Below are 27,772 nucleotides of genomic sequence, written 5' to 3'. Positions count from 1 at the left end.
TATGTTCTAAAAAGTTATATAACAAGTTATATAACATATAGTGTAGACCCACCTTTAGATCCACGAGTCGTAAAGTGAACCTCATCTGCCGCCAAAAATTCAAACATCACTTTAGCGCGCCCATTAGTTCAGCCCTCGCCGCGCGGTGGCACTGCGCATCGACTGTTTTCAACATGGCCGCCGTGCTGCTCGTCAGAAGCGATTCGGAAGGAATCGATCACGGTTCGGTACCGGAGAACACGTCACAGAACTTGCTTCGTGAGTTCCCCTCGAAAAACGTGTGCGTATCATCGTTTCCTGGATTATTCGCGTGTGGTGTACACTGTGGGATCGAAAAGGAACGTGAACTCAGGCGCATCCATTCGACGAAATGAGCACCAACGTACCAACAGGTGAGGGATCGACGCCACTTTCCTCCTGTCTTTATTAACCTTCTCAACAATGTGTCCCATATTTTCAATGATTTATCGCCAACGCGAAACTCCACGCTCGCGCGACGTTCGCATTAAGGGAGAAGCTGCTCGCGAAGCAACACTGCTGACGCGACACTCCTGGAGTGCGTTCTAACCTATTACAATTTTTTACCACTCGGTGAATAGCCTTCGAAACCGTTCCTTTCGTGCCACTTATCGCTGCATACTTTAACGCGATTAATCCTACGAGATAATATTCTAGAGTGGTTTAAAATTCTCGAGTCAGCTGAAAATTGCAGGGAGAATCCTCGTTTGTTTATGTCGAGCCTGGTGGAACTTTGAAGCGTATAACTGTTTGTAGGGAATTTTTGAAAGTGGAAATAATGCTAGTGATTCTACTTATCTTCTTTCTATTCGCTTACATTTTTGACAGATGTGGTTACAATGTTTTTGCTGTGTGTCTAGCTCTAATTTTAGATAATTATTTTTTAGATTTGAATCATGTGTACAGCACTGTTTTAAGGTTTGGAAGCAGTCGTATTTTTTGGAAGTATATTTTTGTTAATAGGTTGGAAGTAATTACACCATGGATTTATTCCATATTTGAAATTTCTCTTTTTAATTATTCTTTATTTTGTTAAATGTTATTTACACGTGTATTTTATTATTATTTCTCTTTTTTGGAGTTTTATTGCCCTGTAATTTTAAATTGTATTGTTGGTGCAGGGTTCCCTTCGTAAGTAGATTGAATGAAATCATAATCATAATCGTCTCTTATCGCGCGGGATTTCGTTTATCAACATCGTGACATGGGTCTTCGTTTGTTTGGACTTTTGCATGACATGTTGATTCATATGTCGTCATTGACTTTTGTTTTATCGTTTCGCGACAAGTCAGGTACATTTGCGATATTGTACAGTATTTTCTCGATATAAACTCGTGAGCAAACTGTGACCCTATATCGAGGAAACATTGCAGTGCTTACTGCTCCCTGGCGAGCTTAAAACGAGACACGTTTTCGAGATTACTTTATTTACGTAATTTGTCATTTTAAGTAATTTGAAACTGAAACTATAGCGAATGTAACGAGGCTATAACGAGAGAATACTGGGCTGCATAAATCTGGGCGCTCGGTAGATGTTAATTAAGTTAGCGTGATTAGAATTTGCTCCATCTTCTGTGAGACTATTTTTAACATGAGTTTGATGGAGGCACGAGCGTGGTTTCCTTTAAAAGTGGCTAATCTTTTAGGCTCATTGAATGCGCGATTGAACTTGATCTTATGGGATACAGGTTATGTGTATTTACACATGTACACTGTCGTGCAGAAGTGTTTGGACACTTGCACATAATTGGAAATGCATGAAATATACTTCTTTATTTATGGTAGATAATACCAAATATTATTCTTATCTATATTTTGTAAGCCTTATACAATATCCATATAGCACAGAAACGTCTTAAAAACGTCTTAAAGGATGTCTTAAAAGACACTCATAAGACATTTCATAAACGTCCAAATTTCGTTTATAAGATGTGAAATTTCTTAAGAACAAAAACTCATTTTGACGAACGATATGAAGATTTTATTACACTATGTGTGTATATACTATAAATTATACCCAGTTTTATTCTAAAAGCGATTTCAAGGTCTATAATCAGAATTATATTAGAAAATTGCATTTGAAGTGTATTTTGTGCATAACTAATAATGTGAAAGTGTCCAAATACTTATGCACGATAGTGTAGATAATTTGGTGTATATGTATGTAAAAGTGATAAGGAGAGTACAAGTTTTTTTCGTTGATTTTAACTTGATACAATTGAATATTAATTATGAATATTCTCCCTAAAGAGTGAATCTTCTCAAGGAATCTTATCAATATTCTGCAATATAAAAAAGATATTTTTGCATTATAGAATATTATTCAAGTTCCTCGGGAGCATTTGTGGCATTGAAAGTATTAATTTTATTACTGATATTATTTATGGCTTTATTGGTTCATCAATCTTGCATACACACACGTGTTTTGGAGCAGTATATAATATTAAAGCTATTAAAAAATTGGAGTGAATCGTATGTTTGATGGCTCGAGTAGAATAATAAATTTGAGTATAAATTAGAATATTAGAAGAAGCTTGATGAAATATGTGCAAGCATGTTAGGAAGGAAAGTTGCGTGCTGTTAGTTAGTGTTAACACTGTGAACTTCACAAGTGACTGGAAAAGATAACGATTTTTTAAAAATGTTGATAGATAAAGGTCATTTCCGATATCGTTCATACATGTGTTATGTATGTACGTACAAATACATTGCTGCCATCATGATAGGCGTACACTTTATCGCGAAAATAATTATCTTTGAATATTCCATGATATACTTCAATATAAATAATTGATACGTACTATCTCGAATCAGGAATTACGTACATGGATATTTAAGTATTTAATTACATTCAGTCAAGCCTGTTCAATATGTAAGTATTGATATATTTGCAGTTATAAAATGGTGGTCATGTAGGGCATTAAAGGTTATGTAGGTAAATTTATGTCAAACAATGTTCGTTTTTTAGTTATGAGTTACTTTATGCTCTGTCAAATACTGACCCAGCAGTAATGCATAAATCAACAGTTATCGATCGATCGTTTTGTACCATCAGCTGGCCAACGAATGACAAATTCTGGGAGTTTCAATAAATAATTAGCGACATTTATACATGTTGCATGTCAGGATAGAACGAAGTATCCAAACTTTGCTTTATTATTTATATTTATGACTCTTACTTTTGGGCAAAATACGAACAATAGGAAGTATTATACAAATCACGTGAATATTTAAATAAAATTTAAATGTACAGACAAATTGTAGAACATAATAGTTATGAGTCATACAAGAAAGCACATGTTGCAACAATTTGTCATTATTTTTTAAGATTTGTAAATCTTTTTCTATCCGCGACGCGAGAATCTGAAATCATGGAAAAAGTGCAAACTTTTGAATGATTGGAATTCAGATTCTCTTGGATTTGAAAGGTTTCCAGGTATCTTGAAACAAGCCTGTTTTGTCCAAGGAAGGGTGCTCGAAATGTTCAGGCAGCAATACCCATTGAAAAAAGATACATTCACAGCATGTTGGTAGGGTACGAAGGGTTGAAAAGGGCCACGAGGGAGTTCATTCAGGTCCGAAATTCTGGAGCGTGCCCGAGCCTATTTTCGCGACCTACGTCAACCGCTAACAAGCCTCGCGCTCGCAATGGCCACGGAGTTTTATCTTTCACGTCCCAGCGTTCCCATTTGCGCGCACGTCTTCCTGTTCCGTCGACATTAACAGCCACATTATTTTCAATGGAAATATTTTCCGTTGCCGCGAGCGCGCTCCTTACGAAAGATTAATGAAGAGGAAACATCCGCGACAGATTTACTGAAAGACCAGCTTTCCACGAATCGTTCTACCCTATACTGCGTTCACTGAGAGAACGCAGTCGTTTCACGCAGATGGCTTCCATTGCCCCGACTGACTTTTCCACTGAGATTGGTGAAGGATTCAAGAGCCTAAAAGGACACGCCTTGCTTCTTTCTACTCTGTATACCTAGTGTCCAAATGAAACAAATGTTTCTATCTATTAAGAAACAATATTTATTGAGATATCAATGTATAAGAATCCACAGCTTATTTGATTATAAAGAAACAGCAACGGTAGAACTGTTTCCTGGATTTCCTACAAAATGTTCGATGCGACCAGGTAGTTTATGACACGGGAAATCTAGGGTCGTTTATGGTATTGCAACGCAGTAAGAATTCTGACTAGTACCAGTACGTTTTCGGTCGACAGAGACGATATTCAAGAAGATTTTTATTTGCTAACAGAGCCGCATTAATACTTTCGGAGAAAACTAAAATCTAAAAGAATATCGTTTGCTTGCTCAAAATTTCTTTCACACCGTTTATGCGCTAACACTTGAGGAAGTGACTTTCTTTAGAAATGGTAGGACCTCCAAGGGCCCAACAAGGGGTTCATGGGTAGGGATGTGCTCGGGAGTGACAGAGCCAATAACTAATGAGCGTAGGCGTGAACTGCGCAAAGGGTACGAAAACTCGTCAACCGACAACTGCGTTCTCCCAGTGAAAAAAGTATAGATTGTATACGGATCTTTACGCCGCGGAATCACGAACACGATCGAGTCACATCAGTGAATGAGGCTTTGGTTATCGTGCCTCGAACCAGTTTGCATAATTTCTGTGTAACAGACGATCCTCGAGAGAAAGCTCGAAAATCTGAACCTGCTGGTGTCGTGTTCACGGAAATCCTGTGATTCACAGGTCGTTCTCTGGTTGCAAAGTTGCAATGCTACACCGATGACGCGATGGGTGAACAATTTCTCTAGGTATAGTTACTTGTCTAGAGAAATTAGGCGGTGAGATGTAGGAATGGTTTTCGAAAAAATTGTCTCTCTGCTGGAACTTGTTTGCTGCTGTCTTATGATTGGAAATATGGAGCTGGAATTCGGTGCATTTCGTTTGTTAATTTATCTTTGCAGATTTTTTGAGGAGTTTTTAATTGCTTTTTCAGGTTTTGGTTTTCAGATTTAAACATTTTTTAGTTCGTGGACTTGTAAATTTATGAATGTTCAGATTCTTCAATTTTTTAATTTTTATATATTCACGTTTTTGAATTTTCAGATCTTGAAATTTTTATATATTCAAATTATATTGCAATTTAGATCTTCTACTGTTTTCTATTCGATTCGAGGTATGATAGATGTTTTATTGGTCGCGATTTCTTTTAGGCAATCGTATGATTCATTTTCACCACCTCTAACATTTGCTTGTTTTTTCCCCTTGTGATCAAAGCAGGGAAGTGAAAGTTTAACATTCAAACTTGCATTCCTTGGTAGCTATCGTGGTGGTAATCATTGTCAAGAATAATTGCTGGCCTCTGTTGGAGTGGTAAATTATTGCAAAACAGTAGTTTGAAAGTAGTTGAAGCAAAGTTTGCAGTTCACGTGAAATACTCAATTATGAACAAGAAACTAGAACCACTGTATGAATTCTAATTTTCGTACGCTCATAAAATATATAATGAATGTCCATCATTTTTAAAATGATAGAAAAATCATTCTGTTTTTATTTAATTTTTATTTAAACTATGACTTATTGTTTTTTAGGGGGCTTTATCAGTGCTGTACTTCTAATTCTATTAGCAAATTCTATATCTTTAAAGACTGGATTATTATTATTAATACCTCTGATTTAAAAGTCCATTATATGTCAATATTTTGGTTATTTGTTGTATATCGATAATTAATTCGAAATTTTTTACTTTATCCTCGTTTTCTATACTATATGGAGCAATTTGGTCGCAGTTTCACATGGTTGCACAAATATGTCTGCGATTGTCAGACTGTGGAAATACTAATAATAGCTGGTTAAAGTAACGGCGCAATTTTGTGGCTAACAATATCCTTTGTTGGTCGAACGTCTTTTATGAAATTATTAAAAACAGAAACAAAGCCACTAACGCGACCACGGTAGTAAAATAATTCATATTAATATTTTTCATTACATGAAACAGACCCTTTTCTCTCTTTAAAAATTATTGAGGTAAAATCATGTTAAAATACATTTACATAGATATATTTAATACGAATGATTTGAGATAAACGTTGCAAATTTGCTTCCTTTTGGCCACTGGACATTAATGAAGACAAATATGCATAGTATTTCACTAGCTACATGTTCAATTTAATATTCTCGTTTTTTAAAGTTGATATTCCACTGTGTTGTTACTATAAAATTTACTGCTTAATACTTTAGAAAACGATTTATTAGTTTTGGTGTAAAATGAATCCTAATTGTAAAGTGCTATATGTGTCTCATGAGAAGTCCCCTGGAAAATATTAGGGACAATGCTTTCCAAGGGACTTCTCATGTGACACGAATAGTACAGTAGTTTAAGAATCCACATACTTCTTTAAGTATATATAATTGTTAAAATAAATCTCAGAGAATTATTAAATACACTCGACAGGAAAGAGAAAAAAATTAAAACTTCTCCATAAACAACACGTCATCTTCTTCATGTTAATTTTTTATTCAGTTACAGATTACTTCATAATGTTTTAAAAATATTCTCCAATGTTTCCACAGATAACAAGCGGAAAAGTTAGAAAAAACGTACTTAGCATAATTTGCATATTTCTGCAGTGAAACGTACACAGTAGATAGTCAAAAAAAAAATAGCTCTGATAACCGAGCACAAAGGGAAACTTCGCTACTTAGTCCACTGGTTGCTAGCTTTGCCAGTATGCTGTTAGCTTCGTGAATACTTAGTACAGCAGTTTTATTGATCTTGACTTGAACTTATGGTTAGACGTCTCGCGATTCCTGTATTGCGTGTTTCGAGGGACTTGCAATGAATAGATTTTCTATCTGTTTTATTGTTTCAAGGGGGCCTCTGATAGTAGCTATTTTATGAACACTTTGGTCGAAGGAAAAATTCAAGATGAAAATTCTGTGATTGTAAGGAAAAACGATCTATGTCACATTATCAAGAAATTTGAGTTAAGGTTTTAATTGAGATCTAGAATATAGAGTTTATATCTTCAGAAAGAAGAGAGGGCATTCAAAGAATTTTTTCACCTAAAAATAAGGGTTCAAGAAGACATTGACATGAAGCTAAAAGCTTTACAAAAACAAAAACGTGTGACTTGAGTCGTCTTGTAACCACAGAATTGTGGAGTGTATCTCACTGACTGAAGGGCATGGAAAAGTTGCTAACTCTAGAATTTATCCACGTATAGTCCAAAGTGATTAACTCTAGTTTTTGAATTTTTTAAAATTTTAGCGCCAAAGCACTTGATTGACGCTTAATTTCTTATATTTAAAATAAATCGATATGGGTACATATTTTTGTTTTGTGGAGTTAATCGATTTGGTAAATGAGCTGTTTTACTAAGTGATCGACGTTGAATATTTTCAAATCTACATTGACCAAAAAGTATAATACAAATACTATATACATAACACAAGGTAGATGTGTCTTATGTCAGTGATTTTTGTAATTTTGCTTCACAATTCTTTACAGATATTAATGATAAGCATAATAAGCTAAATATTCACAGTTTCCAAGTATTCGATTTTGAATGTCTTCAAACCCATTTTGACAAAAAAATAGCCCACTGTATATGCTGAAATAATATGTCGAACAATAAGTTATCAAGGACAAAAGTTAATCTCTTTGGGAGAAGTAGTTCTTAGAACTCCGATTACTGGACCAAGGACTATTTGTTTATATAAAAGGTGATAAGGGTCCGTGGGTCCTGTGATTAAATTCGTCGGTCGCTTTTTAGTCTTTCGTAATCACTCAGCAGAGTCAGTAAAAGATATACCTTCCTATATGAAATAAAAGTTTATACATTATAAAAAACAAAGTGGAGTAAAAAACGTTTTCTCTCGAAGAAAGCTATTTTTCCCAAGGTCTATTTGGACCAAGGATCTAAGTATAAGAAGGAATAAAACTGTTAAAATTATTTTTCCATAACCAAAGAATCCCAATAGTATAAATGAATTTTTAATTTTACTTAACTAATTCTGGAGATCAGATTCAATTCACCTACACGAAAATTAGCATTCAGTATTCGTAACAAAATAATTAGGGGACTCTAGGGCGGCGCTGGAATTCCCAAGTTTAGTATTTCTTAACGATTCGCCACTTCATCCGTGTATTATTACGACAGTCGTTAACCTTGGAGTTCCTGTTACCCAGGGAGGCCCGTATTTAGAACTGCATCGAATCGAAAGCCGATGAACCGGTTTCACGTAGCTTCCATCTTATCAAAGTTTCGCCCGTGACGGGACTCGATATCGTAGGATTTATCATCGCTTCCGATTTACCTTTCACGCTGCCCCTGTCGAAGTCTGCTCGTGTTATTGATGCATTGCTTATTACCTCCTCAACATATTGGTAAAACGTTGAAAAACTCGGTTTCCCTTAGAGTTGAATTATTCAGCGAGGGAATATCAAATGAGGGATGGGGAAGGAAATTTGAGTAGATCGAAATTATGCATTCATCTCCCTTTTTCCTCTTTCTTTTTTTTAGGAGAATACAGTGCATTATTTTATGGCTCTGGGAATTACAAAGTGTTGGAGATTGAAAGAGCTGGATTTAATTATTTTTATTTGATAACTAGATTGTAGATTTGTAAGCATTTATGGGAATTTGAAATGTGTAAAAGGATGCAGAATGTATGGAATATTTAAGGACATTAAATATCTGGAGAATAGAATGCAGATTGTAGTATTTGAAACTTGAAACATAAAGTATGTTTTTATGTGGGTTCTATTTCTTTAACTGTGTTTATAAAAATATGAAAATGTATGAAGAACCATAGTACACGCGTGAATTCTCAGAATGCATTTTCATGTTTACTTATTTGTAAATCATATAAAAGTTAAGGTATCGAAAAAATCTTATGTCAGAGGGTAGACAATACATTGAAGAATATTTATGCAGAATTGTGCAAGAGCCAGTAGAATTTTACTCAAATTACAGGTTGCAGTGTACACTGTTTAGGAAAGTGTGAAGAAAAATGCAGAAGTTCTCGAAACGAAAATTTTTTTAGCACAATTTAAAATTTTGGTTTGTTTTATTAATTTGCTATTCTTGCATCATAATATAATTCTTATTCCACATTGTCATTTTTTTCACATCTCTGCTTTAGCTTTTTGGCTAATCGAGCAGTGGTCAGCAGAGTACAAAAACTTGCTGTGCTGTGCTTAGGTATCTTAACGAATTAAATTAATTTTCTGTTCGAATTTCGACTTCAGACCAAGAGTATATTATTTTCAGGATAATAAAGTAGGTTAATTCATGGAAGAAAAAAATTTTCGATTTTTTAACTGGTCAAGGTACTTCAACCCTTAAAGAAAGTAAATTTCTGTGTTCTTAATTCGATTTATCGAAAAAATGCAGTATTTATTAGCGCTGCACTTGGCTCGAATTTTTGCCTCGTAGGAGGAAACCTAACACACCGGATATCGAGGTCGATGAACCTGAGGATTCCGTTCCGTCATCCTCATCCAACGAAATCCTTCGTGTAAGAACCGCTGCTCCTTTTTCGTTTCTTTTTCGTTTCTTTCGAAGCTCTCAATCCAGTTTTTGCCCCTCATAAATCTCCTTTTCGCCTGCTACTGAAACCAGCGTCCAAGGCAGTCCAGACACTCGATGGACAGAGTAGAAATTAAGAGAACTTGGCTCGTGTTATCGCTCCACGGAACTGGGGGAAGATTTATTAACAGTTTTGAGCATGACTCGTCAGTTTCGGCTTTCATTAACGATTAAAAATCAACATCTCGACTGCGTTATGCAACGTTGCGTGACGCGACAGCAGCGAGAGGAAGTCATTATCGATGATTTACCAACGCACTGCCCTGCCACGTTTATTTTTCCTCGCAGGCGCAATTCATTTAGGAAAATGTGCAGATTTTAACTGGTTAGAGACTTGTCGTTACTTTTCTTGGGTTTTGAGATTATTAAGGTGAACATTAGTTGCTAATGAATTTATATAGTACTGAGTGAATTAATCACTGGAAGGTGTTTTTTATTTTGGTGAATTTTGTTGCTGATAATGAATAATGAGGTTGTGCAGAGTGTAGAGTAAAGACTGTACTTGTGAAAGGAATAGTTAGAATTTTTTTCATTTTTTGTTATAATTGTATTGTAATCTTGTTGCAACACAAATACTACCTTTGGCATAAAGTTTTCGATCAAACACAACAATACGAAATTATTTATTTTTACAGACCTAATTATTTTTTTTTACAGACGTAATATTCTCATATGTTTTATATTCATGCAATAGCATTTTATATTTCAAAGACTACAATATTTTTTAATAATTTTGTATTGTTACATTCAATTATAAACTTTTTGCTAAGGTAGCAGCGAAGAATTTGTGGGATTCGCAATCAATTGTGATAGCTTTATAAAAATATCACTACTTCCTCATATTTTATGGTAAAATATAAAACAAAATCTAAAATTCTACATTTTAATTTTAACTAAAGGAGTTTTCTATAAATTTGCTTTTGATTTATTTTATTTCATAGAATTCTGTTTTTTTTTTTTTAATTGCAGTTGTTTTTAGAAAAAATTCTTGTTAATACAAGTAGTGTCCGTATTGAATCTATTAATATTTTACAGTATCAACTTCTTTAATTGAATGAAATTATTCTGTTCATTATAAAAGTGAGTGAAAAGAAAGTTCTGAGTCACACCTTGAAAGTTGAAATACAAGCTATAGTTTTCATTACTTTTAAATAACCATCTACTGATAAAATAGTATAGGTAAATGGTACAAGGTAAAAGATTCTTTTTTAAGAAATTGAACATTAATTTTTCTTTTTCTCGTGAAATTATGCTTGTTCATTTTGGTTTCTTTGCACAAGCCATATGGCATAGATAAGAGTGAAGAGTTAATTAAAATTCTTCATTTAAACTTAACGAGAGATTTTAATTAATATCAAGAACACTTATTTCAAAAACTGGTGAATAGGCCTCAGAGTTTTAGATAATTTTATTTCGTTCTTTAAATTAACTTTCAGCTGTGAAAGATGAATTTATTCACAAATTGTTTTTAACGTTCTGTTTATGAACTCTCAGTGTTATAATGGGAATATTGTTAGTGAGGTTATTATAATTGAGTTACAAAAAAATTATTTAATAAAACAAAGTATACAGTATTTTGTTTTACTTATTTCTCTAGATTATTCTTTTTTTTTCTATTAATTCAATTATTTTATACTTACATACATGGAGTATAGATAAATCTAGTAGTAAATTAATAGGATAATTTAACTGTGCCATAAATTAGTGTTACTAGTTAAACAATTACAAAAATAATTTTACGTATAAAATGCATCTTATTAGCCTGCTACTGCATAATTGCTTATTATTTTCTATGATACTATTATACCGCACAGTACACAAATTTTTCTTGAAAAATTAATGCAGGCCTGAAAGCAGTAATTTCGTGCACGACCTTGTTTGTAGAAAATAGGTTGGCGCCACAGGTGTAAGGCATGGTTCGTGCATATAATGTACTCTATACTATACCCACGTATAGTTTAGGCTGTTAGGTGTTACCAGCTGCCTCTAGACTTACGAATTTAATATTACTCAATAAATTTAAATCTTGTATAAAACATATACAGGATTTTCGACAACAGATGATACAAATTTTAAAGGGTGATTCTACTTGTCAAAATAGTACGAAAATCAAAAATGACGAAATTGGGTTTGGGGCTTTGTCACTAATTATTACAAAAGTGTCTAGAATTCAAGTTAAATATGTCTGACTTGGGGCTTATTTATTCTACTGTCGGCGTGAATTAGTCAGGTCAGATACAGCGACGTCAGTAGAATAAGTCCCAGAAGTCAGACACATTTCACGTTTATTTTAAGCGTTTTTTTAGTAATGTATATTGCAAATAAAAAGGTGAAAAGTGGTATTTTATGTGAAACTATATGAAAGAATAAATGGAAAATATCATATACTTTTTTTTTCTTCACATAGAATACAATTTTTTAATTTTTTACGATTTAAAATGGTAAAATTAAGCTCTGTTCATTCATAGTTGTTCATTAAAGTGAGTAAAATGCACTGACCCAGAAATTTGTTCATGGATTATTAACACGTTAAATGTCATAGCGGTCACAGGTGATCGGCAATTTAGATCAGATTAGATACTTTGTAATAAATAAATCCTAACATTTATAGACTTTCAGTCGACATTAATGTCAACAAGAATTTACTACGTAAAGTATCGAATGTATCACAGAGCTATAAAATGTTTTGTTTCATTTTTTAAATGTACATTTGAATAAATAAAAGAATATGAAGGACGTCAAATAATAGAGTGGCATTGGAAATTTACATAATGATATACAAATTTTGAAGATACTCTATTTTTTGCACTAAAATTAAGAGAACTGATTGAGGGTTAATCAAAACTGAAAATAAAGTAGAGAAAAGGAGAAGTATACTGCAGTAGTTCCTACAATTAAATAACTAATATTTTTATTACATGTGAAGGAATCTTCGAGGTACTATATTTAAGTGGAAAATGTATGATAGTTATATTCTTAATTTTCGTATAATACTTTATCTTAATTCCTTTCGTATAATATTCTGAATTTTCTCATAATATCGAAATAAGATAAAAATTAAAAATATTATACATATCATGTAATTTTAGACATGTATTACATTTTTAATTTTCATCTTACTTCAATGTCTAAAATTGTAGTAAGATGACATTAAAAATATTATACATATCGTGTGATTTTAGACATGTATTACATTATTAATTTTCAATGTCATCTTACTACAATTTTAGACATTGAAGTAAGATGAAAATTAAAAATGTAATACATGTCTAAAATCACACGATATGTATAATATTTTTAATGTCATCTTACTACAATTTTAGACATTGAAGTAAGATGAAAATTAAAAATGTAATACATGTCTAAAATCACACGATATGTATAATATTTTTAATTTTTATCTTATTTCGATATTATGAGAAAATTCAGAATATTATACGAAAGGAATTGAGATAAAGTATTATACGAAAGTTAAGAATATAACTATCATACATTTTTCAATTAAATATAGTGCAATTAAATATAGTATAATGTCATTTTCAATTAAATATAGTATAATGTCTAAAATTGTAGCAAGATGACATTGAAGTAAGATGAAAATTAAAAATGTAATACATGTCTAAAATCACTTCTCAAATTTTCCTCCACCTGTAACGAAACATGTGTATGAAAACAGCTGCTCATCAGACACGCAGAAATTTACGCGGGAAAAGTGAATCTTGACGTATCGGTAGCCCAGGCGAGGATGAAGGGGCATGAAGACGGAGAATAGTGGGGGCCCTAGGGCCCCTTCCCCTTTCACCTTCCTCTGGATGGAGGAACTAGCAAGCGACCGTGATTTCTTTCCTTCTTGGATACGTGGCGGCACGACGCTGGCGTCGCTGCTGGTAGAGATCGAAAACCTGCGATCTCCTCGCGTCGGGAAAACGAAGTGCGATCGTGCCAGCTGTGGTCGTCGTCTGCACGCGCCGATCGGTACACGTGGTCACCTAGATCGTTCCTCGCCGAAAGTGATCGTGAAACATCCTCGATTCCATCACAGTAACACACTAATTCTCAAATATATAAATACTCTTTCACTAAATATTCATCGTGATGAAGTTCTCATATTAAACTGGATTAATAAGTTCGTGAAATTCCTGTGGAACTGGAAACAATTTTGAAAAGTGATACCACGTATTCTGAAGTGATTGCAAATATCGATCGAGTTATATGAGATCCTTGTTAAGATCGATACATCCTCGGTTGTAATTAGCTCCTGCAACAGAGATTACGACAAGTGGTTTTCTCAAGGAAACTCGTTCTCACGGTTCACGGGACAGCAGGAAGGCTAACCGGTAAACAAAACGTCGAGACAGAAGGTTAGACGCTTCCTCGAGGACAAGATGCGCTGAAGAATTCTGGGGAATCTTATAATGCTTGGATTGGCCACCGAAACTGGCTCAAGGAAACACAGTGGAACTGGTTCCCTTCGATCTTCGCTGCCAAGGTCGTTTTTAGCCCTCAACTGGGATGGTATTGCTACCAAAACAAAGTCTGATGTACTCACTACCATCCCATTGTGAAAAATGATACACAAGATACAGACGATTAACAGAATTTTGAGATAAGTCATTTTTGGAAGCTGTTGATGGATACTTTTGTTGATGGAATACGTAGTAAATAGAGTCGAGTTGGGTCAGAGTGTATCAGGGAAGACATAGTTCCTAATTCTGGGCAAATTGTTGTCTCCAACTCTAGATAAAATTATTGTCTCTAATCCTGGATAAAATTGTCCTCAATTTTGGACACATTACCTCCAACTTTGGACACATTGTCTCCAACTCTTGGCAAGTTGTTGTCTCCAGTTCTGAATAAAATTGACCCCAATTCTGAACACATTATCCCCAAATCTGTACACATTATCTCCAATTCAGCACACATTATCTGCAACTCTGAGCACATTGTCCTCAACTCTGGACAAATTGCCCCGAATTTTAAGCAAACTACCTTCACTACCCCCAAGAAACCTAGACTCCATCTACCCCTAATGTACCGAAAACATTAACATGAAAACTGACATGCCAGACGTGAAGCAGGGAAAAGATAAGATCGAGGGTCGGCTGGTATCGCAGGCCTCGAAATCGAGAGTGAGTCAGGAGCACGAGGAGGATCCTCCAAGCGAAAACGAGCAGGAGTTCGAATCGCTGGAGTACGAGGAGGACGTTTATTACACAAACCTAACAGCGACTCCGAGCTTCGACGACATAGACGAGCTCAGCGACGACGCCGACGAGATCGTTGTCCACTGTTGGCGCGACTCGAACGATGAGATCGACGAGATCGTGGTGGACGACGCGAACCTGTTCGTGGAGACTCAGTTTTTGAGCCCTGAAGAAGACGGCGCCAGCAGCGGCCGAAAGAAAAGGAAATCGGTCAGAGTGATATTCCAGGACTTCTCGAAGCCTTACCTCGCGAAGATCAGCAACAGCCAGAATTATAAGAAGTTCCTCGAATTGGTAAAAGGTGGATGATGTAATTCGGGGAACGATTGATCTGGGGCGTTGCTTAGAGGGTTGACAGAGTGTTCACAAATAGCGATGGGGTTTTCTCTGTACAGTGTTTCCTCGACATGGCTTTTTCACGAGGTTTGCTATACAAGGTGGTTAGTTTATTTGGAGATCTTCCGAGTGCTGGCAGCATTTATTCTAAATGCTGTTAGCGTTGTGAATGCTGCCAACTCTCATTAGAGGGCTTCCAGTTAATGTGATCACTCTGTAGTTGAGGGCAGAGGTGCAATAAGGGTATTAAGAGGTTATCCCAGTCTCTTTTTGCGGACATGTGCTACATTTAGAAAAGTATTAATTCATTTTAATATTTTTAAAGTTGAAGAAGAATAGAACCTTTTGAAGTATAGCTTGACTTGTTTAATTATCATAATATGAATTTGGATGTTGTCTCTTTGTAACTAAGTTCTTGTACTTACGCCCTTCTTGCAGATAACTCTTCATTTTTGAAAAGACCAACAAATTCTAAAGTACCATGAACATCAGCTGATCTAGAAAAAGTGTTCCACGCTATGAACTCGCCAGTAATAAACCTATATCGAGGAAACTCTGTAGAGTGTTAATACACTAATTGCTATGTTATCTATACAGGGTGGTCCATTTAAATAAGGCCACAAATATCTCGTCCAACTGTGATGATAGAAAAGATATTTCATATGCATTGTGAATGATATTGAGAGAACAATATACTCAAATACGTTTTATTTAAATGTAGTTTAACTATAGTTTAGAAGATAATTATATGCAAATCTTCAAATGAGAATTACGAATGGTTTAATAGACAATTATACTGATAACTATTGAAGTAAAGGGAACACTAGAAAATGAATTGAAAATGATTTTTCTGAAGTTAGAATCACAATTAGTGTGATACTAGTAACTAACTTATTTCGGGATATTTTTAATTTTATATAACATAGATATTCCATGCTTAGTTTTTGTTACAATTATGGTGCCTTTCGCTTCACAAAGCTTTCAAATCTAGTTTTGAACAAAATTCTAGAAATTTATGAACTAAAACTGAGAAAACCTTTCGATGAGATCTTTAATTTGTGGATTCATAAGCCCCTACATAATTACATAGTGCATTAAAGAGCAAGTTCGAGCTCATTTAGATAGTGTCTAGATAAGCAGTGTTCAGAGATCTACGTCTACTAAAAATTTTCGTTTGATTTATGTTACGACTTACAGCGATTTCCGCTTGGAAGCAATTACTTTGCCAGGTTGAAAAATTCCTAATACAAATATCGTTTTTGTGATTTTACAAATTTTTATTTGCCGTGCTAGTTTAACATTATTATTCAAAGACTGAGAGTGGTAACCCGCGGCGGATCATAAGTAGGACGGCATACATTGCAAAATACGAAAGTGAGAACTGTATCTGTGGCGTTTACACTGAATACCAGCCGTGCAACGGTACTCAAATGCGATGTTAAGCCGCCTTTTCACTCGTGCAACTCGCGAAACAATTAATCTTGTCAGGCTTTAATCTTGTGAGTGAAAAGTACAATTTCTTTAGAAAACTATTTATACATGTTCATTTCAAATGAAGTGTAATTGCAAAAATCGGGCTTGCAACAGTGTTGAGAATTTTTATTATAATTATTATTTGAATTATATGTATGAATTTCAGACCTTAATCTTATGAGACAAATCGTAGTTAAGAAAAAGTTATTGGTATTGTTAATTTGAAGAAACTTGTATTTGTAAATTTCTATTGTGGTTATTGTCATCTAAAAATTCTTTGTGGAATATATAACAAACATGAAAATAAAATACAAAATTCAAATCAATCATGAAAAGTGCTCTAAAAGTGGACTGTCTCAAGCGAATCTTAATTATTAGTGTTTCTACTTTCTAGAGGATTACTTTTAACAATTAAAATGCATCACAAATTTACTCTCTGCGTTTTAAAAAAAAAGATGAAAAAGAGAATGAAAAGATTCATATTTTATTACTTTTACTTAAAAGTAATTCAACAGACTTTAATTAAAATTATTGAAATAAGTATTCAAAATGCAATTTACCTTGTTTAGGAAATAAATCTCGTAAAAGAGATTCCCTTTCTAAATACCTCAAATTCGAGTTACCAAAGGAGCATAACGAAAGTAAAAATAATTGAAAAAAATCACGAAAAATATTCTCCTAGATTCTAACAAACACCACGAGATGCCAGTTATCATCGCGGAAGTTCGTCCCGTTTTAATTTCTTCGCAACACACGATCGAATTGTTCTTGCTGTTCTCAGTGATGCTGTTTCGCTTCACCGAATTCGTGAAAGTTCTCATGCACTGTCAGTAAATCGATGATATCCAGGATATGCTGAAGCACATGACGCTTCGTTCTAAATCGCTTCCAAGAGCAAGAAATAGAAGCTGTTAACCACGTACCGTGGTTCCCTCTTTTTCTCTTAAACCAGCTACGTGTCTAGCAACCGCAAACAGCAAATAAGTGTTCCCACTAATGTTCCAGGCGAAGATTCCTCATCGACACACACGTGAATTATGATTTTTCGCCGCGAGATCGAACACTCCCTCGCTTTCACTTCGCACCTTCATTTCTTTTTGCGTAAAAATGCGCAGATCTTTGATATCGACTGCAGTCACCGCAGAAATATTTCTTTCGTTAATTAAATTGGTAGAGGAACGAGGAGGAAGTGCTTTTATACTCGTTTGCGTGAAACGGAAGCACTGGCCGGACGGGGATCGTTAATTTCGCTGACTTTGTAAAATCATGTATATTATTATAAATGTGCTTCTTAATGTACGAGAAAACAGAGTTTTCAAATTATACTCGTAAATAGCGCAAAAGTGATGGGACAAGTTTATGAGGAAGAAGCAAATTTTAGAATAGTAAAAAGTATACTGATTGCAGCTTTTAAGAGTGATAGCAGTGAGGATGTATGGTTTTTTGAAAGTTAGTATATCGAGTTTGATTTTTTCTGTGGATAAGTGGAATCGTTAATTAAGCAAGGTTTTCAGAAATAGTCGAAGGGAAATTGCGCAGTTGTGGCGTCAAATTTTCCATATCATCAATAAAATCCCTAAGTAAACCAAAAATCAAATATTAAAGCAGTTTTATAAATATGAGATTGATTTAGAACGTTTCGAACTTTGAAATCGGTTTCCTATAAAATTACGAAACTGTGGTTTATCGAGTTCTTCTTTGTGGTCTTCATATATTATGAGTTGTTTTTTTGAAAAAATTCTTTTGCACTTTTGCTTCATAAAATCAAGTGTAAACGAACATTCTATTAAATAGTTCTACCTTGACTTAGGTATAAGCACAAAGTACACAAGAATTTAAATCCGTGAAATGTAATAGGCACAGGTAAACGTAATACAATCCATAAAGCAGCAATGATCTATAGCTCTTAGGTTTATTACTTGCGTAATCCTTCTACCATATATGACGGGTACATGTATCCCTGAGCTCTTCGATCATGTTTACTGTTTTGCATTAACTTTTTTTTTTATTAACAACCTTGTAACTTTAATTAGATAAAATTGATTATCACTCAGTATAGCAGGTGGGGTCATTTAAAATTTTCAAGGATTTAATTTCCACATCTTCAAAGTCTTTTTATGTACTTCTTTCACTTTTCTGAATTCCAGTTCCTGAAAATTTGTATTTAAAATTCTAGTGACTATACTTTGGTATGATAAGGGTTAACTGGCATATGTGGTGCAATTTGAACTCAAAGTATTTAACATAATTTATAGAGAATATTGCCTTCTGTGGCCAGCTGAGTTTGTTCCAACTGTGGTCTCGTAAGGAACTTTGCCAAATTGATGTCTTAGATTTGGATGAAACTTTTTTCAGCGAAACAGTAGGCTTTAGGCTGTGTTCATTCTTGTTGCTAAAAAGGCAATACAAATCTTAAGCAATCTCAAATTCTCCTATTTTCTATTTATTTAAATTTTCGAGTTTTCTGTGTATTCAAATATAATTGGGCACCTTTGTATTTTATAATATTCCTAGGAAAAGATAGAACACATATATGACCAAATTGCATCGACTTTAATGGATATGTACATTGTTATTTGTAGCATTCAGTCCTACAGGAACAAATTCAAATCACTGATACAAATTTGACCTCTCCTTCCCTCATTATTTGTCTCATGATTTATTACAATATCTTACTAACATGGTTTCATTCTCTGCATCGCAGGAGAAGATGCAACGCTTCACTCGTCCGGCTACATTTCGCCGTCGTCGGAAAGCGTAGTGAGCGAGCTGCAAGGACTTTCTCTGGAAGAACAAAACCGCCAAAAGGCAGAATGGAGCGCAGAGCTGGCCAAAGTACGTAGACAACTGGAATCGTGAAATATGATTCGCGAGAAATTCTGCGGCTGCGTGATTTGTTTTCGTTTTTGCGGTCACAAATACTTGAGAGACCTTCCCTTTCTAAGACATAAGTAGTCCAGATACGTGAAAGATTGAAAAGGATTTGCACTATGTCAGTGTCATATTTTACAGCTTGAAAATGAAGAACAATATGAAACAGGATTTCTGAATATATGACAAATCGAAAGAGAATAATTTTGAAAGAAAATCGTATTTTAATTTTGGAACTTAGAGAAAAAGTTAGGTGTAGTTAGAATCATTTAAACACATTATTATTGCATCTGTCTTGTTTTTGGAAAAAGAAAATTCATTTATATCACTTCTCCACTGAATGGAGAATTCAATTTCAATTGAATTTGAATTAAATTCAATTAAAATTGAAAAATCCTGTGGAAAAACTAGATTTTTGAAGTAGAAAAAGTTAACACTAATTTTGTAAACGAATTTCACAGAACAGTAGAATAAAAACTACTCAACTAACAAACAAATTTTCCAGTATATATTACATATTCAAAGGTATACAAAGTGACAAATAAAAAGTGCAAATCTTTGACCATATGCTATCTCTGAAATACGATTCTTAAAACAAAAAGAACAAAGTAAAAAAATAAGTATCTGTAGCTACACATTTAGTATAATATACATATATATTGTACGTATGTATAATAGTTTAATAACAGTTTCAGTGGTTAATATTTCTCTCCTAAAATAAAGATCCATTAAATTGCAGGTAGAGGAAGAGATTCAAACCCTGAGGCACGTGCTAGCGAACAAGGTCAGAGTCTCGCAGGAGCTGAAGAGGAAGCTTGGCATCAGTGTTTGGAAGGAGATCACTGACGACATGAACCAGGGTTTGAAAAACGTTAAGGAGAGTCAAGTGTACGTTTCCAATTATCGCCAACATGCACGCACATATCTTTGTCCTTCACCTTCATCTTGCACCAGTGGAGTCTTTGCTGGGTTCACAGGTGCTTTCGCGCAGGAGGTTTCCAGCAGCATGAAGGTTCCCTCTAACCATTATCAACTTTGCATTACGATACGTGTACTAAGCTGAACAATATTGTTCAATTTAATTTACGATCCAGTTTCTCGTTTCTGTTCCCGACATGCTGCTGATCCCTCGAATTACAAACACAATTAGGAATGCCACGGGTAAATAACTAAGCAATTAGAAGCATACATGCAGCTAGAACAGCTTGTTACCAGAGACATCGAGGTTGCTATTATTTGTTTAGAAATTACAAATTTAACTTTATTATAAATAAGCGCCCTCCGACTTCACTTTTAACATAACGTAAGTAAATATTCATGAAACATTTTTAGGCCCCCACAAGTTTTCTCTCTGATTTTAACACTTCGTGTTGCATCTTGTTAAAAAAAAAAGATTGTTGATTATGTTATCGTTAGAAACTATACGCATGCAGAATACTTACTTAGTGTATTCTTCATCTTTTTTTCTGGTTTTTGTTTTCATTTCGCGTAAGGTGACAGTCACCGATCTCCCATACTCTTTATTCGTTTATTTTCTGCTACTTCTGCCCTTCAGACATGTAGAACACTTTTCTTTGACTTTTGGTTGGGTTCTCATTCAGTTATCAGAACGTCGGAGAGAAACTCGGTCAGTTCACCAAGGCGGTCTCCGAGAGCACTTTGTAAGTACACAATACAGTTGTGTTTTCCTTAGGATCCAACATTTCTTCTGCTATTTTAGTAGTCGTTATAGTAGGTAGAGAACGTCTGTTCTTTTGTCGCGGTTTATTTCTGTGGTTGTAAGCCAAAATGACCTAAGTCATACGTTTTTGTTTTCAAGATATTGGCATTTAAAGTTTCTAACTTCAATATTGTCTCATGGACTTGTGTCTTCTTGGACCTTTATTTTTAGGTAAAAAAATTCTTTGAATGTCCTTTCTTCTTTCTGAGAATATAGATTGTATATTCTAGATGTCAATTAAGGTCTTAATTCGAGTATTTTGAAAATGTGACATAGGTCGTTTTGCCTTACCATAGATTTGTGCTCGAGAGAAATTTTGGATCACAGTTTTCATGCGCCACATTCCCTTAACTCCATTTTTGCAAATAGTTTTTGTGACGCAGTTGCTCCCTTTAATTATTGGACACCACAGTAATTTTATATTCGGTGTTTTGTGTTATAATGAAGTGTACAGTATTTTCTCGTTAAGACCTCGTTGTTACGTTTTTCATAATTTTAAATTAGAGGGGAACAGTTGAATTTGCGTGCACCATCAGTCACAGATTTTTATGAGACTAACATGAAATATCAGGAGCAGCAGGAGATCTGGAAAAAGTGTCCTACTAAAAGTGTCCTAAACTATTGTACTTGGTATCTGCTGAGAGACTAATAATGGTAAAGTGATATGAAATTCTGTTTTAAAAATATTCTAATATCTTGTGTACCACTTATGGGTAAATACAATACTGAAATGTGGATTCTGGCTCAAAAATTAAAAACATGGATGAAAACATTTTTAATACTCTTTTTTATGAAAGCCTGTAATTCATTTATTTGTTGTACTGCAAGACATATTATAAAAAAAGGATTTGTATAAATTCGTAAACAATTCAGTGATAAAGATATCTATGCCTCGTTTGAACCTTTTAAAGACTTTTCATTTATCTGATTCTTCTGAAATTCCAGAGAAGTTCTGAACGTTTTCTGACCATTAGTGGTGTTCGATCATAAAAGGAAGCAGGTGTACATGAAATCGACAACGCTTGCACAAATAACCCATTGTAAACAGAGAATAAAAAAGCGCATCGAGAACGCCGATTAACTAAGCCGATTAGTTACCCGATAGACAAGTGATATATATCGACCTCGAGTCGCGGCTGCGTTTTGTATCAATCGCTTGCGTAAAGTAACAATAACAGAACCATAAGCCTTATATAATTCTGATTGAACGACATACGCGTTGTGTGCTATGACTAATCCACGAGAGTCGGTGTGCGGGCAAATGCATGAGCAAACGATATCATTGGCTTGATTCTGATTATTAAGAGTTACCAAGCAAGCCATCAATGACTACGAATAATGTGACCTTGCTGGAACAGGATTGAATTCTCTGAAGTCAATATTTATCGTTTTCTTTGTCCATAGATTTCAAAAGACAGAATCTGTCTTCAAGACCACGGCTGAGAAGACTACCAGCATTCTCGGTGGTTTTGGAAGCGGTCTGTCCATGAAGCTGGGCCAGATGCGCAACTCTGACAGCTTCCGTTCGTTGGAGGAGCGAGTTGGTTCTGCCTACGAAAACATGAAGGTAAATGTTGTGTTATTGTTAGTTGATTTGGATCAGATTTCTACTTTTGTGATGTTCTGTGTGTGAGTGGGTGAAGTGGAAGACTCTTAATGGATCATGCAATAACGCCTTTAGGGCTTTGGTGAACTTCACACTTGGACTACCAAATCAGATAAAGTGACTGAAATGATTTTGTTTGCTATTATATTTTTGAAATATTGGATTATTCTGAATTGGCTTGAAAATAAGCATTATGTTTTTTGATGGCGTATTTTTCCAAAAAATGGTCCTACAATAGTACCTGTATCATATATCATAATTATATGTCTACTATATCCTTGTAATATATAATTATTGGTAGTTCTAGTATTAAAACAAGTTCGCAATTTGAAACATGCTCATGGAATGTGATTGATTTTTTATGGTTTGCTATGTTATGTGTGAGTTATTAATGAACAAACAATACCTCCTACAATTTCCTTTACACAGCACAATGGATTCGTTTTATTCAATTGTTAATTTTTTTATGTACATATATATCACCTTAAACACTACACATACGAAGATCTGTTAATATGATTTGAAAAAGCATTCATCTTGAAAAATATGGTTGCCAAAGCGACATATTTCTCTTATGATATATTATCCCATTCAATTAATTTTTCTTTAAATATTCTATTACACTGTTAAGATCAATGAACACTTTTACACTTCGGTCTTACGTTTCACAAGTATACTTTACTAACATAAATCTTTGTACATGTACACAACAAAAACTGAATTTAATTAACACTGTATGAAGAAATGATGAATATGTGTTATTGCATTCTGGGGTGCATTGTTAAGTATGTATTGTTGCGTTTTGAGCGAGCGTGTCAAATGCATGTCGTTGGATATGAAAGTGCTAAGTGTCTGAGTCATTAAAGTGTTTTATGCAAGAGATGTGTGTTCTTCATGATGCCTGATTGCAAATAGGTAAGTAATCAATATTAAGTATTATGTAACAGTGCTGTCATAGGCGGGATGTGAATGAAGTTATAGGATAATTGAGGTGCTTATGGCAAAAACTACTCTTGTCAATTTCGTCTCTTTTCTGGAGAGTAAAAAGATACTCTAGTATCTTTAATTCTTGGTTTTATATTATAAAATTTGTAGAATGCAATATTTAATTTATTACATATTTATTGCATAGGTCCCACTATGCTCTGACAATGAGTCTCGTTTCTGAGCACTAGAATATGTTCTAATAAAGAAATTGTAAAATTTGACAAGGATTGTTTCTGTCATCAATTCGTCAATTATTGAATATGATAGAATAAATGATACAAAAGTTTACTATGTAAAGAGAATATTTTAGTATTTTCTTCTTGTCAAGAAAAGTTGTAATTTGGAGCAACTGATCAATGTGTAGGAGTATATTCCTTAATTTATATAACAAAATACTGTGTTTCATAACTTTAAAATTACTTTAGAACTTCTAATCCTTGTATCTGAAGATTGCAATCAAATTGGACTAAATATTTGATATTTTAATAATTCAACGTTTCAACATATATTATATACCACTATTTAACTTTCACTCAAATCCAGTTAATTTAGTGATATGTGTTCATTAAATGCTTCAAGCTGGTTTCATAGTTGTGAAATTCAGTGTATAAGTGAACTTTATAATTGCAACTGAAATTAGTTTCTGAACTTTGATCCTACTTGCATTCAGCAAACACTACTCCAAATCGCGACTTCTTCTCAGTTTATTATCTTGAGGTTCTCTAAAATTAACTTATACAAAGCTTATTTCATGAAATCACTGATATCCCAGTCTAACAGGATGATCAGTTTATCTGGAAACCCTCCGAGTGTTGACAGCATTTATTCTAAATGTTAGCTTTATAAGTACTGCCAACATCCATTAGAGACTTACCAGTTAAACTGATCACTCTGTACGATACAGTTATCTAAGAATTTCAGTTCATGGTGTTGCCAGCTGTTAGAGACACTCATGCCTAGACTGCGAATTTTTACCCAAGTGGAATCTAAATAAAAATCCATTTCACTCTCCAAATACTGTTATCCATGCTTTACTTTTTATGCGTTATATATAATATTTTTGCATATTAAATGCATTCATGAATGATAAAAAATCCGCAGTCTACTTCTAACCTTTGCCTCTACTTTGCCCAGCAAGTACCAGCTTTCTATCCATAGATCATATATCATCCTACGCACACATTGTCTCTTTAATCACCTGTTTACTATTTCCAGACAAAGGTCGTGCCTTCGAGGTCCAGTTCGATGCAGAGCTTCGACGATGCTCTCCGAGAGTCCGATGCAGCGAGGCGTGCATCCGCGGCGCCATCCGCCACCAGCCCGACCATCCCCGAAGACAAGCTCCTGTCTTAGAGCTGGTTCACGAACTCACATCGATTTCTCTGCCTCTTCTCTGCGTAACATGCTGACGCGTCGGTCCATGATGCCAGTGTTGTCGCTCTATGCTACTTCCTATCACTTTCTACCGCATTGCTACTAATCAGGGTTAAGCGATCTGTGTGTACAGTCGATCGTGTATTCAAATTGACCGAGGAAAGTACAGCGGGAACATGTTTCGAGAGAGTTGGCTTTACAAGAGGTCTATTAATCTGGGCACAACGATTCGGATAATTTGTGTATATCAGTAGGTATCCTCGCGAGCAACTTCTAAGACTTTGGATACCGACATCGAAGGCAGATTGTGGAACATTAAGCACAGTCACACGTAATTACGTGACTCGTTGAATCGAAATAGAGTAATTTTTTCCTTTTATTATTTATCTTCGAGAGAAACTTTTAATGATCGTCGAATCGAAGGATCAGGTGAAGACACATCGGTTTTATATCATTGATGTTGATTTCTAATTTGTTTCGTTTTTCTAATGGTGTCGACTGACATTTAGGAGCTAGTTTTTCTGTTGGCAGGCCCCAGGCGTTGCGAAGGAAATCACGTTTCCGCTTAGGATGGCTATGTTACTCAAGAAGATGGCAATTAATTTCTTATTTTATTGAACTTATTTGCACCATAGCGACTTTTGTAACTATTATAGTAACGTATCGTTGGTACCGTACCTTAATGGTTTTCGTGCAATTTGTTTCTCACACCAACTCGTATGGATGTAGGCACACTTGCTTTTGATAGATACTGGTGGCGTTTCTCTCTTGAACGTTCTCTCGGGATATGTGTCGGACAAGAATGATATCTCCACGTACTCCTGATGGAAATCGTTTCAATACTCTTCGACTGAATGCGAATTTACACTTTTTTACTTTGGATATGTGTGTGAATGATTTATCTACTGTGAACGTGAAAGATGAAAGCTAGAGAATTTGCACCAGTTTTCAATGGTTGAACTCATTTCATTAGTTTTCAAGTCTTAGAAAAAGAAAGATATAAAAGGAGCAGTTCTTTGTTTTGACCTACTTTTTTGAGGATAATTTGTGCAGCCTCAGTTCTAACAACTTAATAAAACTAAATTTGTACAGTACTGATAAATACACTAATTCAGTCCTGTCAATTTAACCTGGCAGCTTCTTGACAGAGTTGCCTTGTTTTTATTTATTCAAGCAAGGCTGATTCACTTTCTTCTGGACACGTTCAAGGATATTTAGACTTATCACTGCCGTTCCTCTGTGAAGGAATGATCCATGTATTTCGTCGAAAGTAAAGACCACCTCATTCACTGTTCACTTTGGATGAAATGCAGTTGAAAACAATCTCCACACCGTTCACTGTGGATGGATCATCCTCGATGCATATCCAAAATATAAAGTCTAAATTCGACTAACAAGGGGAAGGTACGGATGTGGAAATCACTTTTGAAATTACACTGGGTGCAAGTTGTGGTTCATGTCTAGTATTGAAAAATCTTGACGAATTTTGTCATGGTGGGCCTCTATTTTTAAAGTACTTTCATTTAAAGCTATATTCGCTGGTTTGAAATCCTCGCCGATGCGCTACAATTTTGTTTTTTTCATTATAACTTGATTGTTGTATCTTCAAACAAGCTTTCTGTTGTTTTGTATGTAAATGTAAATTGGATAATACATTTTTTAACCAGCGATTTTTTATCCACAACCGTTTCTTGGGAATACATAAATTGCTAGCGTAGCACCTAGCTTCAGATACAAATATCTCGAGAATAAATGCCCACCATGACAAAACCCATTAGGGTTTCTTAATTTTAGGCTTCTACTACAACTTGCACCTAGCGTCACTTCAAATGTGATTTCCACGCTCGTGCCTTCCCTTTGTAAGCTTCGTGTGCTTCGACAATACTGTCCGTTTCGCGTGATACGAGAGCATCAATATTCATTGTAACTTGGTTGGGAGCGAACCGAGCAGCAAGTGGAAGTTTGAGAACGAATTCGGTGCACAGGTGGCCGCCATTGATTCGCGATATGCGAGACCATCCCGGGAATTCTGTGAAAATTTATAATCCAGCATCAGCATAATTGCGGCGTGTCTAGCATCTGCTACCTGCGATGAAAAACGGCCACTGTCTCGGCTGGAAGTACTTTCGAGCGCGATAAATTAAATCGTAGGATCAACTCGTTTCATTAATGGGCTGTAATCTGTAATATAAAATGAATGGAAGCAAAATGGCCACTTGTGCTCCGCAATTCTCAGGCTTCACGGATGAACTGTTCGATCTTTAGAGCTACTTTAATTGCTAATCGACCAGAAAAGCGAGGAATATTTTTTACTGAGCTCTGTTGTGTGATTAAGTGGCGCGGATGCGCGGTGACTGGGAGCGCGTTTCGCTTTGCCGTTGCATTTCAGATGGTAAATATGAAATCTGCACACACATGGTCGCGGAAGAATTTCTGGTATGTCCGTCTCGTAAGGCTGCGCGAGCAACGTGGCCGAGCATTTATCGAATCTATGTGTCCTTCAGACTCCATTTATATAATTCCTGCGAACATGTGGGATTCTGCGCTCGTATCGTCATCACTCTGCTACACACAATCTATTTGTTTCATATTGGTGAATAAATTATTTTAAGAAATGCCA

The 27,772-nt window shown here is 35.0% G+C and overlaps 1 protein-coding gene across 2 annotated transcripts; it reads left to right on the top strand.

Moving 5' to 3' along the window:
- The first annotated feature begins 252 nt into the window (after positions 1 to 252).
- On the top strand, positions 253 to 27,772 carry LOC143186842 (tumor protein D54). 2 transcript variants are annotated; one of them, XM_076390647.1, is made up of 6 exons: positions 253 to 392; positions 19,299 to 19,429; positions 20,205 to 20,353; positions 21,067 to 21,126; positions 22,590 to 22,752; positions 24,994 to 27,772. In XM_076390647.1, the coding sequence occupies exons 1-6, from the start codon at positions 371 to 373 to the stop codon at positions 25,129 to 25,131; spliced, it is 663 nt and encodes a 220-aa protein (XP_076246762.1). In that variant the 5' UTR covers positions 253 to 370; the 3' UTR covers positions 25,132 to 27,772. The 2 variants fall into 2 exon arrangements, with proteins under 2 accessions (XP_076246762.1, XP_076246761.1); XM_076390646.1 differs by lacking the exon at positions 253 to 392 and adding an exon at positions 14,630 to 15,086.

Source organism: Calliopsis andreniformis, unplaced genomic scaffold (assembly GCF_051401765.1).
Source record: "Calliopsis andreniformis isolate RMS-2024a unplaced genomic scaffold, iyCalAndr_principal scaffold0022, whole genome shotgun sequence".
Classification (NCBI taxonomy): Eukaryota; Metazoa; Arthropoda; class Insecta; order Hymenoptera; family Andrenidae; genus Calliopsis; species Calliopsis andreniformis.
This window is presented reverse-complemented; position numbering and strand designations above follow the sequence as displayed.

Coding starts and splice junctions, on each gene's coding strand:
- LOC143186842 (XM_076390646.1), top strand. CDS start 14,630: ATGAAAACTGACATGCCAGACGTGAAGCAGGGAAAAGATAAGATCGAG. Junction 15,087..19,298: donor GTTCCTCGAATTGGTAAAAG/GTGGATGATGTA, acceptor TCTGCATCGCAG/GAGAAGATGCAACGCTTCAC. Junction 19,430..20,204: donor GGAGCGCAGAGCTGGCCAAA/GTACGTAGACAA, acceptor ATTAAATTGCAG/GTAGAGGAAGAGATTCAAAC.